The sequence below is a fragment of the Podarcis bocagei genome (assembly GCF_964188305.1).
Source record: "Podarcis bocagei genome assembly, chromosome: 7".
NCBI lineage: Eukaryota > Metazoa > Chordata > Lepidosauria > Squamata > Lacertidae > Podarcis > Podarcis bocagei.
Genome location: NC_138132.1, coordinates 88917342 through 88934966, shown reverse-complemented (window position 1 = coordinate 88934966; position 17625 = coordinate 88917342). Strand labels below are relative to the sequence as shown.

The following is a 17625-nucleotide window of genomic DNA, read 5'->3' as shown; positions in this document are numbered from 1 at the left end:
AAGATGCTGGCAGAAACCTGCTGCGATCTGGCTGCCCATGTGAGTATGAGGAAAAACATGACATCACACATGGTGGAGAAGGAATGCTTTGGAAGAGGAAGGGTGGGGTTTAGACTGGCATGCAGCGGAGATGTTCTGGCTTCAGGAGGCTGTTCTTCTGGAGCACCTTCTCTTGGAAGCCTGCCTGGAAAACACAGGGGGAGAGTCACTCCGCCCCCAGTCTCCCCCAGGAGGAGGATAGGGGGCTGAGCAGCCTCAAAACACCCCAGTGGGCAGGAGAAAGGAAACTGCTCTGATGAGAAACACAGTCTCTGATGTTTTCTGCCTACAGGAGGAAGACTCCGTCCGGGCATCAGCCATCCAACATCTGGGCGTGCTTCGAGGCTGGGTGAGAGACCAAAGGCTTCCCATAACATCAACAGAAGAAGAAGCCATTAACGAACTGGTTGTGGTCCTCATTCACCTCGAAGACAAGGACGAAGTGGCCAAGGTGAGGCCAAAGAGGTGGACTTATGCAGTAGGAGGGAGGGATTGTTCTCAGGAGCTTCCAAGACTATGTACTGCAATTTGTAACCCTCTTCTCTTCTTGTGTTGCAGGCCGCAAGGGGGGCTCTTTCCCATCTAGCCCCAGAAGTCAAGTGGTGGGCTCGTCCCAACAAATTTAGCCTCCACTTTGCTCTCCACCAGGCTGCCAAGCATCTGGTAAGTTCCCTCTGCTTCATTGGCAGCTTTGCCCAGGGATGTCTCTGGGAGTGCAAGGCTCTTCTGCTGCGCTCTCAAGCCTCTCTGGTGCCACTTCTCCTTTGTCTTTGCCCACAGAGCAAAACCTTCAGCAAGGACGTCCTTCGGAGTGCTGCCTTATCTTGTATGAAGCCGTCTGCCAACAGGCTGCCAGCAGTCTCCAGGGTGGCAGCTCTGCTTCTGGGTAAGTCAAGCAACGTTATTCCCTGGTAGGGATGGACAGAAACGTCTTGGTAACAATGGCAGGGAGGATGGACATGTCCCCAGGCCACCTGCTAGGTAGGCCTCCATCTGTGCCCAGTTCTTGCTCTGAGTGCTCCGTGAGCCTGGAGGCCTCTAGACGCAGCAGAGCATACCTGTCCTCCTGCCGAGCTGCCTCTGTCTCTGCTTGCTTTGCACCGAGATGACGTCCCTTTTCTTGCCCCCCCCCCCTCTCTAGGTCATCTGGCTTTCCAGGATGCCAGTTTCATCCACGATCAAGACATGGCATCCTATGACACATGTGAGTGAGACATACAGAGGGCAGGGAGGGGTGCTTCTGCTGAGAAAGGTCTTCAGGGGAAGGCAAATTCTCAGATGTATGTTCAGACAGAGGTGTCACAAGATGCACATGCAAAGAGAATTGGAATGTGACTTCACGGCTGTCTCTCACACACAAACACACCTGAAGGCTGTTTTCATATTGTTGATGGATGGCTCTTTTCCTGTGTATCTCCACCTTGCTCAACCTTTCTCCCTTTCCACTCAGGGCTGGAAGAGATGCAGCAGCACGAGGAAGAAGGGCTCAGGCGGACAGGGAGGAGCTGCCTGAAGATCATGCAGCAGGCCTATAGACATCGGATGGAAGGCTGGGTCCAGCGCTTTTTGAGGAGGCTGCTCCACTGTGTTCACAGGGAAGGTTACCCGCAGGACTTCCTGAGCTGCATGCCAGGTGAGTGAGGCATCTGGGGGGCTAGTGGGACATCTGATGGGCTGTTTGGATGGGACGTTTCTCAATGAGCCCCTTTCTCCTCCTGACAGAACATCCGGAGTAGCGCCAAGGCAATGTGGACACCTGTGCATGCCAGGTGAGTGAGGCATCTGGTGGGCTGTTTGGATGGGACGTTTCTGGTTGGATCATACCTTCCCGCTGTGTTTGGTTGGATCATACCTTCCCGCTCCCATTTAATCTGAATTATCCTTATCATTCTTTCTTTGTCGTTTATCATCAGTTTATATAACATCCCTGCTATCCCTTTCTCCGTCATTTGTCTTTTGTTCAGCACCATATCTATTTTCATTTCTGTCCTCATTGTTTCCTCTGCTCTTTCCGTTTTTATTAAATCATAAAGTCCTTGCACTTTCAGCCAATATTGTTTTCCTAATTTTTCTAAAAAAACTTTTTTTGTAATTAAATTCCCCTCTTCATCAAACATATCTTTTAATTTTTTTGGCCTTGCTATGGACCTTAGGTTGGTCGCCCTGGTTGGCTGGGGGGCCTGGTAGGAGTTTTTTCCATTTGGCACTAGGCTAATTGGTTTTTTCGCCTACCTCGTAGCAATCGTCACAACTTTTTCTTTGGTATTGGTGGGTAGGTTAGGCATTGGAATAATGGGTTGTGGTGTGTCGAAGTGCTAGGTGTGGCCATCGCCTATGCCTTCAATTTTTAGGGGTATTCCGTTAAAGGAATCTGGGGGTCGTGTGTTCTGTCCGATGCCTGCTTGGCGGGAGGCCTTGGCACGACCCTCGGTGACATCAGGGGTGAGCCTATAGTCGGATTAGCATCGACAGGTGATGAACCCCTGGTGAATAACCCACTTGTTTCGATCCAATGCCTAAGCCAATACCTTTTCAATTGCTGTAAACAATAAAGTTGTGGCCTTTTCTAGCTCATTAACCTTATATCACGTGTCCTTGTGTCTTTATTTCACCTCGCCTGGGTCGGGTCCTCGAACCACAAATGTATTTATTAAAACAATAAATATAATAAAACAATATTAAAAAATAAAAAAATGAATGTATTTATTAAATGTATTTATTAAAACACATTTCTTATAGGATGGCCTATGTATCTTCCCTTAACAAATCCATATTGATCTTCCTTAATTATTTTAGGTAGTACCTTTTCCAGTCGCCTTGCTAGGATCTTTGTAAATATCTTATAGTCTTGATTTAGTAGGCTAATTGGTCTGTATGACCCCACCGCTGTAGGGTCCTTTTATGGTTTTTCAATCACTACTATTTCCGCTAGTTTCCAAGTGTCTGGGGCTTCCCCCCCTTCTAAGATATTATTAAATACTTTTTTCAGTTCTGAGCCCAGGATATCAATTGTCTCTTTATAAAAGTCTGCCGTAATTCCATCTAATCCTGAGGATTTCTTACTTTTAAATGATTTAACTACATTCTCTATTTCTTCCAGAGAAATTTCCTCCTTCAGTCTTAATCTATCACTTTCTTCGATTTTAAACCCTAAACTTTCTCTACTTATATTTTTATTTTTTTTCTTTATATAAATATTGATAGAATTCTGCAAATTCTTTCCTTATTTCTCTAGAGCTTTGTGTAAGTATTTTCCTTCTGGTCTTAATGGCCTTCACCCTCTGTTTATCCCTTCTTTTCTTTTCTCTTATATGATCCTATTGAGGTTCTCTGAAAATCATTTTGGATCATATTATCTCTCTTCCACACCGCAACTATATCCAGCTCATCCAATTCCTGATTTAACTTTCTTAACTACTCCTGTCTCCTCTTTAGAAATTTAACCTGTTGCTGTTGTTGCAAGATTTCAATCTCTTTAATTTTTTCCTGTCTCCCCGAGTACCAATCCTTCTTAATCGCAATCTCTTTCAGTATACAATGTCCTCTCATAACAGCTTTGAAAGCGTCCCATACTATCAGGATCTCGGCTGAACCATTGTTTTCTTTAAAATACCAACCTATTTGTTTTCTAATATATTTCCTGTCAATCTCTTTTGTCATTATTAGGTTATTGTAGCACCATCTCCTACTTTGTCCATCCTCTTCCAGTCCCATCTCCACAAATAGTGAAGCATGGTCTGAAATCCATATTCCCATAGTCTTTGCCGTTCTAACACTGATTCCATTCCCTTCTTTAATTAGCTCGTAGTCAATATAAGAGAAAGTCTTATGTCTGTTGGAGAAGAAGGTAGGTTTGGTACTGGGGTTTCCCCTCTCAAAAACATCCTTTAATCCCCATTTAGATAATCTGAAAGTACTATCGTTCTTTATATTCCAATTAAAGTCTGCTGTAACGATAACTTCCCCTTCAGCATAAAGCTGCAGTCTATTCAACGTTTTCTTTTTAAATTTTTTCTGTCTTGTGTTAGGCCTGTATATATTCGCTATTATAAAAATTTTTGTGACACTTTAATTTTTAAGAATATAAATCTACCATCATTATCCTTTTTCGGGCTCAGAACCTCCGGCCTAAGATTTGCATTACATAGTATAGCGACCCCTCTAGCCTTGTTTGTCGCTTTCAATTCTGCTATTAGGTCCCATTGCTAAGAGCGTGACAAAGGTCTATTGTTTGCTTTGGGTCTATGAGTCTCCTGAAGGCATAGTATATCCACTTTCATTTTCTTTGCCAGTGTCAGTACCCTGTAGCGTTTGGTGTTTGAGGCTGGTCCGTTAGCATTTAAAGATAAAACCTTTAAAGATCTATCCATTATCCGAGCTACTGTTTATTTTTTGAATCCCTCTGTGTACATATATATTATATTTTCAATGCTGGCCCATTCAACCCCTCTCCCCCTTCCCCCCTGAGACTCAGTTAGGGATCTCCATGATCCCTGTCTCATGGTATCTTGGAGACCCACACTCCTCTCCCTTTGCTCTTGGAAAGTTTATATCAGAAAAAAGCAACATATATATATTTACAAAAGCCCATTTTAGATGTCTCTAGTATATATTATTTCTTGCTGTTTCCTTCCCCTCTCAACTTCCGTCTTCTTTTATTCTCTTGTCTCTGCACTGGAGATTCTAGAGATTCTTCACTCGGCTCTCCCTGTTGGTCTACCTGTAATTCTTCCGAACTTGAGAGTTCTTGCTCAATCTGTCCTTGTATTCCAACTCCTAAATCAGCTAGCATTTTTTTTTTGCTTCACCAGGGTTCTTAGCAGAATATTTCCTGCCGTCTTTAAAAAAACAACAGGGTAGCAGGGTAGACCCAGGTAAAGGGGATTTTATTATTGTAGAGAGCTTGTGCCAACTGCTGCATACGTTTCCGGTCTTGAAGCATTTCCTGAGAAAAATCTTGTCTCACTATGACCTTTCGCTGTTTAAACTGCAGGTCTGCTTTCTGCCGGAGTGATTTATAAATTTGATCTCTTACCTTCTCTCTTGTGAATGCCATAATTACAGCCCTGGGAAGTCCAGAGCCTCCTCATGATGTGAACACCCGGTGCACTCTCTCAATTTCATTCTGCTCAATTTCAATTCCTTGTTCTTTGAGCCATTGTAACATCTCTTTTTCCAGGTCCTTATTCCCAATATCTTCAGAAATCCCAGAGAATTTTAAATTCCTTCTGTGCTGTCTATCGTTCATTTGTGAAATTCTTTTTGTCAGAGATTCTATTTTGTTTACATTTCCATCAGCTACCTCTTTTGCAGGGGTCTGCAACCTTTAAGACAAAAAGAGCCACTTGGACCTGTTTCCGAAGGAAAAAAAACCTAGGAGCCGCAAAACCATTGCAACATTTAAAACAAATATATCTCCAGAGCTGCGATCTGACAGCGGGCGGGAAGGTGACGTCGGGACTAACGCACGCACCGCCCCCATGTGATGTCACAGCCAGTACAGCGCCCGCCACAGTAGGGAGTGTCAGGGCGCACAATGCGCCTCCTCCCCTCGCTAGTATCCACCACGGAGCCGCGGCAAAGGTGTAAAAGAGCCACATGTGGCTCCGGAGCCGCGGGTTGCAGACCCCTGGTGTAGGGAGAGCCTTTTAATGCAGCAATGGGAAGCAGCAAGATCCACAGGGACAGATCGCCTGCTCTGGGATGCTTTGATCTCCAGTTTAGATTCATTTGCTTCCCCACCTCCTCCTCCCCCCCCGGCCCAGTATTTGGGGCTCCAGTAAAGTGTATACCCCGCATCCGCACCCCATGCCCTCAGCATCAGGCAGAGACAATGTTTCGGGACAAGACAGGTTTATGGGAGCCTCCTTTGTTCAGTCTTCTCAGCTGAGCTGATGGGAGAGATACCAGTGCCTGTGGCCTACATTTCCTCCTCTCATCCCAGGACCACTCATGCATGCATCACTGGGGAAGTGAGAGAAGGAATCAAGCCAGAACAAAACACCGCAGCACTGAGTCTTATCAGCTGGTCTCCCATGGGAAAAGCATTTTTGTCTCCCTGCCAAGATTCCTAGTGAATAAATGTGCTGTCTTGCGAGGCTGGTGAGCAATCCATGAAAGAGGAGGAGGCAGGCGGAGGGGGCAAGGAAATTAGGGCTGAAAAGCATTTGCTCCCAAGAAATGTCTTCTTCAGACTTGGACTTGCCAAATGTTGCTGTTCTTGTTAGCATCCCTCTGTCTCAAGAGACACTGGAGTGCGCCTCCAGGCGTCGCCACATTAGCAGCACCAAAGTGACCTTCCTGGGCTGAGTGTCTGGAAGTCCTGGGCTGCCTAGGCGACAAGACTCCCCTCTCAGCCTCACTGATGTGGTCCAAAGCGAAGCAGAGCAAGACGTTTGGCACCAGCTTGGCTGCATGAGTTGCCGGAAGGAGGCATACAAGGCGCCATCCAACCGTCTTAGACACTCCACTCCAGGTTTTGGCAGGGTTTACTCCTTAGCCTTTTCCTGTCCCAAAAATATCCCGCGAGACAGTGGAGGTTTAGGACCAGAGTTTTCCTTCTAGAAGGGCTACCTTCCCAGGTTGATGAGGCCCACCTGCCCCCCCCCCGCTTCCCTCTACAGCAACACAGTGACATCTAATGGCGGTTGGAGGATGGATGGCGGCTAACAGATTGAGGTTGAATCCTGACAAGACAGAAGTACTGTTTTTGGGGGACAGGAGGCGGGCGGGTGTGGAGGATTCCGTGGTCCTGAATGGGGTAACTGTGCCCAGCCTGGGAGTCATTTTGGACTCACAGCTGTCCATGGAGGCACATGTCAAATCTGTGTCCAGGGCAGCTGTTTACCAGCTCCATCTGGTACGTAGGCTGAGACCCTATCTGCCTGCGGACTGCCTTGCCAGAGTGGTGCATGCTCTGGTTATCTCCCGCTTGGACTACTGCAATGCACTCTACTTGGGGCTACCTTTGAAGGTGACTCGGAAACTACAACTAATCCAGAATGCGGCACAATTCCAAGCAAGTGTTGGTGCTGACCTTTAAAGCCCTAAACGGCCTCGGTCCAGTATACCTGAAGGAGCGTCTCCACCCCCATCATTCTGCCCGGACGCTGAGGTCCAGCGCCGAGGGCCTTCTGGAGGTTCCCTCATTGCGAGAAGCAAAGCTACAGGGAACCAGGCAGAGGGCCTTCTCGGTAGTGGCGCCCGCCCTGTGGAACACCCTTCCAGCAGATGTCAAAGCGATAAACAACTACAGGTACCTGACATTCAGAAGACATCTTAAGGCAGCCCTGTTCAGGGAAGTTTTTAACGTGTGATATTTTATTGTATTTTTGGTTTCTATGGAAGCCGCCCAGAGTGGCTGGGGGGGCCCAGCCAGATGGACGGGGTATAAATAAATAAATTATTATTATTATTATTATTATTATTATTATTATTATTATTATTATTATGGCCTCTGGTCCTTCATTTCTGAGTTTGTTAGTTGGCACTACAATCGTTAATACATGCAATTTATTTGTGTGTGTGTGTGTATTTAATAAGCTGTATGTGTGGTTTAGACCACAGCGCGGGTGGCGCTGTGGTCTAAACCACAGAGCCTAGGGCTTGCCAATCAGAAGGTCGGCTGTTCGAATCCTCGCGACGGGGTGAGCTCCCGTTGCTCGGTCCCTGCTCCTGCCCACCTAGCAGTTTGAAAGCATGTCAAAGTGCAAGTGGATAATTAGGTACCGCTCCGGCGGGAAGGTAAACGGCGTTTACATGCACTGCTCTGGTTTCACCAGAAGCAGCTTAGTCATGCTGGCCACATGACCTGGAAGCTGTCTGCAGACAAACATTGGCTCCCTTAGCCAGTAAAGCGAAATGAGCGCCGTAACCCCAGAGTCATCCGCGACTGGACTTAACGGTCAGGGGCACCTTTACCTTTCATATGCTGCTTTATTGAAAAAAAAGCACCTCAAAGCGTTCAACAAAAGAAGGATAAATATCAATGAGAAAAATGAACAACAATAATGTAAGACTACTCAAAATTTAAAATAACGAAAGACTGAAAACTAGCACCAGCTTTCTCAACATTTGTTTAGGCTTGTTGAAACCAAAAACGTTCTTAGCCAACACCCAAAAGAGTACAGAGAAGGTACCTGCCTGATATCAATAGGCAGCGAGTTCTAAAGTCCAGGTACCGCCATGCTGAAAAATTGATTTCTTACCATTGCTGAATGGCTATTAGGTGGCACTCGTAACAGTTCTGCAGGCAGAGCCCACCCAGGGGGCAGGTATGGGGTTGTGTGGGTGAATTGCTGTTGAGGGCTTTGTATAATAATAGTAACACCTAGAACCTGACCAGAGGAGATCTCTGCACAAGCTGCAGCTTTGGGATCAAGTGCAAGAGAAGCCCTACCTAGAGTGCAATGCAGTAAACCTTTACTGAAGTAACCGGTGCATAAACTACTATGGCCAGGCATTTAAGGCTGCCATATTTCAAGAAGTAAAAATCCGGACACAAAAAGAATGGCCGTAGCTTTCAAACCAATTGCAGTCTTAGCACTGGATCAATTCCACGCCATGGGATTTGAGAGTAGGCATCTGATGAGATCTTGTAGCTGGCGCTTGCTTAAGCAGGTAAGACACACCAGCAAGTCTAAGCTGTGTTTCAAACTCTCGCATTTAAAGAGGGGGAATCTGAATTCCGAATTCCACCACCCACAATTTGTGTGATGAAACTTGAGTTTTTTGTGGGTGGCAAATAATTCGATTCTCCCCATAAAGTAATGGTGGAGTTTTGCTGTTGGTCTTCCCACCACAGATCAAGTCATGTCCTGAGCCCCATGGAGACCTCTTGGCAGGGCTGGCGAGTGGAGGAATGAGGAATGAGAGGAGAAGGGCAGAACGGGATCCTAGGAAGGGACCCAGCAGTCTAGGAAGCATTGACCCAGTTCCTGGGAAGGGGAGAAGCAGATTGTCAGGGGAGAGTCCTGCTCCAAGTGGAGATGCTTGACTTGACTCCAGCAGCACCTCCTGTCTCTGAAGTATTCTCCACCCTAAGATCAGACCAGACAGTGAGTTCCTATCTGCTTCTTCTCACCAGTCATTTTTGCCATTTCAGCTCATTGCCAGGATTTTACCAGGCTGGTTTGGGTACAACGTTGAATCTTAGCTTAATGTGAAGACAAGTCTAGGCAAGACTTGGGCTTGCATGCTCTCCCTCCTGTTCTGGTGGGCTGGGAGAAGATACTGGGAAGCTGCTTCTTCAATTTTAGATTAACCACATCTTGCCATGTCATCCGAACCCAACAAACTGTGCTTATTCTCCACCGCCGTCTGTTGAGAAAAGCCAATTTCAAGTCATAGTTTATGAAGCTAGCTTGTTCAACAAGCAAAGTAAGCTGACCACAGTTTAAGGCGTAGATGCAACACTAAACTATGGTGAATCTAAGTGGAAACTTCCAATCCCCTTCAGGCTCTACACTGGAGGAGGGAGGGTTGCATGAGTCCTACAATGCCTGATGGATGGAAATTTAGACCAGAGTTTGCTATATAGCAGCCCTTTCCCAAGAAGGCCTTGTGACAAGTCCTTCCTTGGCCATTGATACGGAAGAGGGGGGGGCATGTCTTCTTCACCTCCTTCTTTGCTACAATATATCCATTTATTTCCAATTGTCAATGTCAAAAGGGACTAAAATCTATAAAATTCATAGAAAATCAACGTGCCAATTTGCTCAATTTCTCTAGGACTCCATGACACCTCCCCTGTCCTCCATAATCCCTCAAGCAAGGTGTCAAGACCCTAATCCTGTCAAATCACTCTGCCAAGCCTTTCTTCAGGGCAAGGCCAGGTGGCAGACTATGTATACATGGACCATTGTCTTCTCATCAGGTACTCAGGATGTGCTTATCTGCGCATATCTCCAGCTCTGCATATTCTCCCCTCCCTCCTCCATATGTTAATCCTGTGTGACCCAACCTCTTCTTAATATATTCATGATGTAACTGGGATGTATTTTGCACTGTATTCTGGGACATGGAGGGAAATTTCAAAAGTTCATGTCACCCCTTTCTCGCTGTTCAATCTCGCCTTGAACCTGTTGCGCAATAAACTTGGATCTTCTGCAGTTTGCTCCTGTCTCCGGCTGAGCTCATTTTCTTCCGCAGGGACCCGCTGACCTAGTCCGACGAGCTGGGTGGCAGAGTAGCCCCGCACCCAGATTTTACCGTAACAGCCATGAACTCCCTAGCCAAGCCTCTGTACTTACAGGCCCATTGCAAATATTCCTCACGTGGAAGTGCTCTGAGCCCTCAAAAAACAAAAGCAAAACCCAAGCAGATATTATCAGCATCATTCTTTTCGTTTTGCTAGCTGGACTCAGAGAATTAAAAGATGGCGCAGCTGAGAAGCAGGAGGCAGGACAGAACTCAGTGCAGTCCCTCCTGCCTACTATTTGCTTGTGACTCCTTCAACAGATGCCAAAATTATAACATCTCCTGCTCTGGAGGCCTTTGGAGCAGACCTTCAACAGAAAGAACCGTGGCAGCTTGTTTTTCCTTCACCACTTTACTGCTTGGGATCCCAGCCAGAGTTCACCCCATTTATCTTCCTTGCCAAATTGACCTGGCACCTTAGATGTGAAAGTACCTTTTAAGTCGCTCCCTGATCTCTATGAATGATGGCTTTCTGCCAAAAAGGATTATCAGGACACACTTTGAAGATCCTAAGAGGCAGGAGGAGGCAGTGGGTCAAACACCACACCACCCTAGGCATCCTACCTTCAAAATTCAGCCTGAATCTTGCCAGCAATTCAGAATTAGGAGCGGGTTAGCTGTGTGTCCTTGTTTTGCACAGGGCAGGGCCCGATTTTGACTGCCCAGTCCAAGCAAAGTTTAATGATGAAGGAGATGGCGTGCAAAAGGAGATGGGGGGGGTGCATATTGGGTTGTAGTCCAGCAAAAGAGCATGCTCCTTGCATGCCAGGTTCAATCCCTGGAATCACCAGGTAGGACAGCGAGATCCCCTGCCCCAAATCCTGGAGAGATGCTGCCAGTCAGTGTAGAGACTACTAAGCTAGATGGGAATAATAGCTCTGGGAGGTGGTCCCCAGATCACCTAAATGTTGATTCCAGCCCATCCACAACCTCTTCTTCATGGATGGATGGATGGATGGATGGATGGATGGATGAATTGCATTTATATCCCACCTTTTTCTCCAAGGAACTCAAAGAGGTATGCATTATTCTCCCTGCTCCATTTAATCCTCCCAGCAACCTGGCAAGGTGGGTTAGGCCGAGAGGCAGTGACTGGCCTAGGGTTACCCCCAGTGACAGCATCATGGCTGAACAGGGATTCGAACCCTGATCTTTCCCAGGTCTTAGTCCAACACTCTAACCAAGGCATAGGCAAACTCTGGCCCTCCAGATGTTTGGGACTACAATTCCCATCATGCCCTGTTAGCTAGGGATGATGGGAATTGTAGTCCCAAACATCTGTTTGCCTATGCCTGCTCTAACCGCTACACCACGCTGGCTCTCTTGATCATCCTGAGGCTGCCATTTCCTTATCCGGCTCTGTTTCCTCTTGTGTGGCGGGGGGGGGGGGAGAGAGAAATGGAGGAGGAGGAGAGGCCTTTGAGCAGGTCTTGCACATGACTGCGGCGCCACTGGAGCCTCCTCAAACCGGTTTGGCCAGACGGGCTTTGCTGAATGGTGGTAGGAATGTTTGCACAGGGATCGCTAGGCAACACACCTGTTTGTTTGTGCAGGGGCACCCCGCCTTGGGGCTTGGCACCCACTGGCAGGTGCTTCTTGTGTGCTGCAGAGTGGTTATCTGACAAACCCGCTGCCGTGCGCTTGGCACTGCCAGGTGGTTTTGTGCCAGGGTGGGAGGGAAAGATTCCAGCGGCTTCCTTTATGTCGGCTGCAATTGTACTCATTGCAGAAGCCGCTCGCTCGGCTTGTTTTCCTTGCTGCCCCTCTAGTGTAACAAGACTCACCAGTTCCAGAATCAACCGAGAGCCCTGAAACAATGTCAAAGGTTGCTGGGGCAAAAGATCCTGCTTAAGAGAGAAATTCCCCTCCCCTGTTGTAGAAACTAGCAGGGAACTTTTGATTGTCAAATCAGAAGCTTGAAATTGCCTGGCTGGGTCAGCTCACAAACACCTATGTTTGTCCTCAGTCCCTGGAGATACACTGCACTGGAAATGGGGGTTCATCTAGCATGGCACAGCACCATCAACAGACCTCTCATCTGTGAATTTGCCAAATGTTCTCTTTCATTTGTCCACAAATAAGGCAAAATGCTCATTGGCCGCTTAATTCGCCCAGGTATGGTCCCTTGTGGAGGCTCGTATATGCATTAAATAGCCTCTTTTCTCAACATTATAGACTGAAGAGGCTATGGATAAATTATTGCTTCTCCAAACAACACACTCTTACAACTTCCAAAGCTATTTCCTTTGGTCTCAACTGTTTGTATTTACGATTCTGAATTGACACAAGATAGCCTATTATTGGTAAGAGCTATTTATTTTTTTAGAAATTCATTGGCATACGTCTGTGGCAGGTGAAGGTTTGTGCACGTTTCTTAAGTAGATATATAAAAATGTTTCATGCCATGAATTTCCTTCACCCTTATGTTTCCATTCGTAAGAATGAGTTAAAATATTTCCCCCCAAATATTGTTTGCTGGATTTTGCTGTGCTATTCTGAATAATGCCTTTTATAGGGTAGAGGGCACTGGGAATGGTTTATGGGACTAAGCAGGTGGGGTGGGGGGCTGAAAATGCTTGGGAACCACTGAACTAGATTGTAACGTCAATCAGCTCCAGGATAGCATGATGGAAGTTGTGGGTTCGAAACACCTGGAAGGCTGCTCTAAGCTAAGACATTTCGCAGCTCTGCTTCCTGACATCTCCAGGGAGCATCACACGTCATCAGCAAAAAATGTATATATCAAGCAAAATGACATAGGAAAATGTGCATATTAGGAGAAGTTTGCACTAAAATCCTGTCAAATTTTCATGAGGACTTTTTGGATTAAAAAGAAAGAAAGTTGCAAACTGATGCAGAAAAGTGGAACTTCAGGCTTGAAAAAATGAGAAACTGAAGTTGACAGATTTGTCCACCTATCTTGATGAGGCAGCCAAGCAATTAACTGGCCGGCCCTTTCCTAGTTTGGAATGATCTGGCCCTTTGTCCTCCTCCAAACCAACTTGACCAATTTCCAGAAAAGGAGCGCTGCTTGCCTCTTCTTCCCACTTACTAGAGTGACCAAGTGCCATAGCTGTCAATCTTCCTTTTTTGTGTGCAGGAAATTTCCTTATTCCAGCACCATTTCCTGCTACTTCCCACTGCTATCCTGGATTGTTCGATATCCCATAGGCTGTCCCCGGGACAGGTGAGGCTGCTGATCCCTTATTTTCAAGTTGACAGCTATGCCAAGTGCCCTATTTATAACAGAGAAACGTCCTCCGTCTTGTACAGTGGTACCTCGGGTTAAGAACTTAATTCATTCTGGAGGTCCGTTCTTAACCTGAAACTGTTCTTAACCTGAAGCACCACTTTAGCTAATGGGGACTCCTGCTGCCGCCGGAGCACAATTTCTGTTCTCATCCTGAAGCAAAGTTCTTAACCCGAGGTACTATTTCTGGGTTAGCGGAGTCTGTAACCTGAAGGGTCTGTAACCTGAAGCATCTGTAACCCAAGGTACCACTGTACTTAGACCGCTGGTCAGTCTATCTACAGCACAGCCATCATGTCTACAACTGACTGGGAGCAGCTATCCAGAATAAAGTCAGCAGCCCTTCTGGAAGATGCTTGGGGAGGGAACCTGGGGCCTTCTGTATCCCAGCAGGTGCTCAGCCATGGTGATACAGTGGCTCTTCTACAAAGCCGTAATCCTCCCTTATTTACTTGGTGGATTCAAGGAAACACAGGCAAGAATCCCAAGCCAAACCGCAAGTGTGCATTCTAGAAAGCTGAGTCCAGGGCGTGAGTCAGGCAGGGAGAATGTGCTTGGGCTGCCCAGGGGCAGCTCTAACTTGCCTGCTGAACAGTTACCTGGGAATGTGGTGGAGGAAATGCCCTCTCATTCGATAACCATGCTAATTCCAGAAGCCCTGCGAGGATCCTCCTGGAACCGCCCTGCCCTCTGAAAGTAAGCAAAATAACAGCCGCAATTCTGGGATGGATCAGCTGCGCTCATGCAATATCCATGGGCTTGTGGAGGGGAAGGCAAACAGAAAGACTTCAGCATGGAAGCAGCAGATAGAAAAATGTATGCTAATTGCTGGCATGTTAATTCTACTGAGAGATGTTTTTGCAAAACACACACACACACACACAAATTCCCACAGTGCTATAATTAACGTTGGATTAAAGGACTCAGGGACACTTTGCTGAACAATATAATAGTTTTATTTTAAGCATCTAACTTTGCAGTTGTGGGGGGAGGGAGAGGAGGGATCATTAATGGCAGAGCTAAGAAAAGAATAGAGTGACACAGCCCTTAGCCTGGAATTTGCAATTAAAAGCCACAGAATGTAGAACAGGCCTAAGTACGGTATCTCGCTCTTGCTCTCTATGCCATTGGTGCACAATTCAAAGAAATGGGAACCATCAGGGATGAAAGAGATTGACTCTCCTCCCTGAAAAAAATATATCCTGGGATCTTAAGCAATGGTCTGCAAAACAATAAGCAAATTCACTTATCTCCAGGGATGTTATTCACCGCGTCTCCAAGAGGCAGAACAAAAACGTCAGTGATTCTGTGGTGGAAAACATTCTCCCTAAATTGAGTGGCTTGGAAGGGTGTGTGTGTGGAAGCCACACAACATGCTTTGCATAGCTAACTGCCCCCCCTCCTTCTATATTTCCAGAGTTAAAACAAGAAAAAAGGGGAAAGGGGGAAAGGGAGGGAAACCACATGAAATGAAAGGAGCCAAGGAAGCATAAATGTTCAAAGGGGAGGGGAGAATTAAAAGAGACCCATTTCCCCCTTCAAAGTATCATTTTGGGGGGATCCCAAAAGATTGGCAAGAAGTATCCCAGCCTGGTTTGATATCAAAGGCATCTATGAATTATATCCCTCATCAGGTTATTCACCAAAGCCAGACTAAACGTCTTTCCTTCTGCAGTGTTGGATGGCAGGTTGAGAGGAGTTCCCTACCAGGACAGACTTTGCTCGTGTGCTCAAGGCATTGATTCCATAAAACATATTTTGCTGCACTGTGTGAAATACGAGCAGGCCAGGGCTGAACTGATACTACCCTTGCTGGTACCTTTCCCGTGAAAATCAGAGGCTCACTATGTCAGGTTCCTATTGGAAGACAGGACAAACGCTAAAATATTAGCAGTGGCGAAGTTTTAATCAGTAGTTGCAAGAACCAATGATCCCTATCTTTAAGTCTGAAAAAAGTGCTTGTTTAACCTGGAGGTAGGCTGTCTGAATTGTGCATTGCTTTGTAACAATTTGTTGGGTCTCTAGACCGTAATAAAGATTGACTGATTGATTGATTGATTGATTGATTGATTGATTGATAGATATATCCCTCGTTGCAAGGAGAGTTTCCCTCCTCCAGCTTCACTGCCCACTGAGAGCCAGTGGGCTGTGGTGGCTAGCATGTCAGACGAGGACCTGGGAGACCTGGGTTCAAATCCCCACTCAGCCATGAAGCTCCCTGGGTGACTTACTCTCAGTCACTTACTCTCAGCCTCACCTGCCTCGCAGGGTTGTCGTGGGGATTAAATGGGGAAGGGGAGAACTATGAGCTCCTTGGAGAAAAGGTTGGGATAGAAATGCAATGGCTATACAGTGGTACCTCGGGTTACAGGCGCTTCAGGTTATAGACGCTTCAGGTCACAGACTCCGCTAACCCAGAAATAGTACCTCAGGTTAAGAACTTTGCTTCAGGATGAGAACAGAAATTGCGTGGCGGCAGCGGGAGGCCCCATTAGTTAAAGTGGTGCTTCAGGTTAAGAACAGTTTCAGGTTAAGAACGGGCCTCCAGAATGAATTAAGTACTTGATCCGAGGTACCACTGTACAGCTCCGTTGGTGACAGTGTGGTGTTGATGACACCAAGGGCGCAGGTTTAATTCCCATAGGGGACGGCTGTGGATTCCTTGCATTGCAGGGGATTGGACCAGGGTTCATCTTCCAACTCTATGATTTTATGATAGAAATGCAATGGCTAAAGATATAACTAAAAACAGCCCTTCTCTCGCACAGCTCCTGCTCATTTCAATGAGGCTTGTGCAGGAGAACAACCTGGTGAGTGGTTCCAACTGTGCTGGTGGCTGACCACACTCATTTTCTTGAAGAATGTGCTTGCTTTTCCTCCTGACAGGGCAGCCATGCTTGCTCCTGACCTGTGGAGCTTACTTATGTATTGATTATTTTTTTAAAAAACAACAACACCAACTTATGAATATAATGAAATTCAGAATAAGGACAATCTGAACCCATAAATGCAGCTGGCGTAAAATCAGTCATGTCAGTAAAAGCCAGCAGAGCAGTAAATCCACAACATACAGCCAGCTCCCAACCATATAGCTGTTATGAGTTTGGGGTGTTAAAATGTTTGCCAGAACCCTCTAGATCCAGCAAGTGTTAGAATTTAATCAAGGCTTCTAATACTTGGAGTTGGCAGGGTAGCCTCCTAGTGAACTGAAAGCTTGGATGATGAGCCATTAAAGGGGATCAAGAGGTTTGATGCAAGGGGGTATACGGGTATGGCCCCCTCCCTCAATAGATAAAAGTCAGAATTTAGAGCAGAGAGTTTTGGGGAGCAGTGATGTGACCTAGAAGTAAAGCAGGAAGGTAGAGAGAGTCAGAGAGCAAAGTTTGATGTCTCTTTGAATCCAAAGATGCAGTTATGGAAGAAACATTCTTGGGGTGTTAATGCTGTGAACCCCTCCATCGTATTCTCAGGGTGTATATATATGCATAAATAAACCATATATCATAAAGACACAACAGCCTCCACTGTGCCTCATTCCCCAAAGGGAACACAAACCCTGGTAAGCGCCTGGAACCCTGGAAGTGAGCTGCAAATATATACCTCAAATTTTCCTGCAAACTGTCTTAAACTTGTTACAAAACACTGCAAATAAAAACCAACACATTGCTCTTAAACAACTCGCAATGCAGCCCTGTTGTTGTTGCTGCTGCTGCTGCTGCTGCTGCTTTAAGTTCTTACTACTATTTAATATTGTCCAAGAACTATTATCTCTTTAGTCCCAGAGAGAGATTCTGATAAGCAATTTGCTTCTCTGGCATGTTGGTATCTTCTTTCTGCTGTGAGAGGTAGCCAGATTCCCAGCAGTGAGTCATCAATTAACATAAGTACTTCATCTTCAGCTTGCATCTTCAGCTACACAGAAGCACCTTCTCTGCAAGGAAACAGATCCCCACAAAATGCAAGCCTTTTTCCAATACAAACCTCCCACCATTGCAAACACAATGCATACAAACACAATATTTAATGCACATTAAACTTGTAGCTTTACACTCCCATGGTTGAGTCTGGCCATAGCTGTCAACTTTCAGATTTGAAAACAAGGGATCAGCAGCCAGAAATAGTACCTCGGGTTAAGAACT

At 46.2% G+C, this 17625-nt stretch overlaps 1 protein-coding gene across 1 annotated transcript; it reads left to right on the top strand.

Annotated features, from left to right (window-relative positions):
• The first annotated feature begins 43 nt into the window (after window positions 1-43).
• LOC308590820 (uncharacterized protein) lies at window positions 44-1796 on the top strand. The gene is made up of 6 exons (XM_081201068.1): window positions 44-490; window positions 598-702; window positions 820-925; window positions 1181-1243; window positions 1490-1672; window positions 1762-1796. The coding sequence occupies exons 1-6, from the start codon at window positions 296-298 to the stop codon at window positions 1773-1775; spliced, it is 666 nt and encodes a 221-aa protein (XP_081057194.1). The 5' UTR covers window positions 44-295; the 3' UTR covers window positions 1776-1796.
• The last annotated feature ends 15829 nt before the right edge of the window (window positions 1797-17625 follow it).

Bases quoted from the DNA above. Each gene is read 5' to 3' on its own strand.
- LOC308590820 (XM_081201068.1), top strand. From the start codon at position 296: ATGAGAAACACAGTCTCTGATGTTTTCTGCCTACAGGAGGAAGACTCC. The intron at 491-597 runs GTGAGGCCAAAG...CTTGTGTTGCAG, and splicing joins ACAAGGACGAAGTGGCCAAG to GCCGCAAGGGGGGCTCTTTC. The intron at 1,244-1,489 runs GTGAGTGAGACA...CTTTCCACTCAG, and splicing joins CATGGCATCCTATGACACAT to GGCTGGAAGAGATGCAGCAG.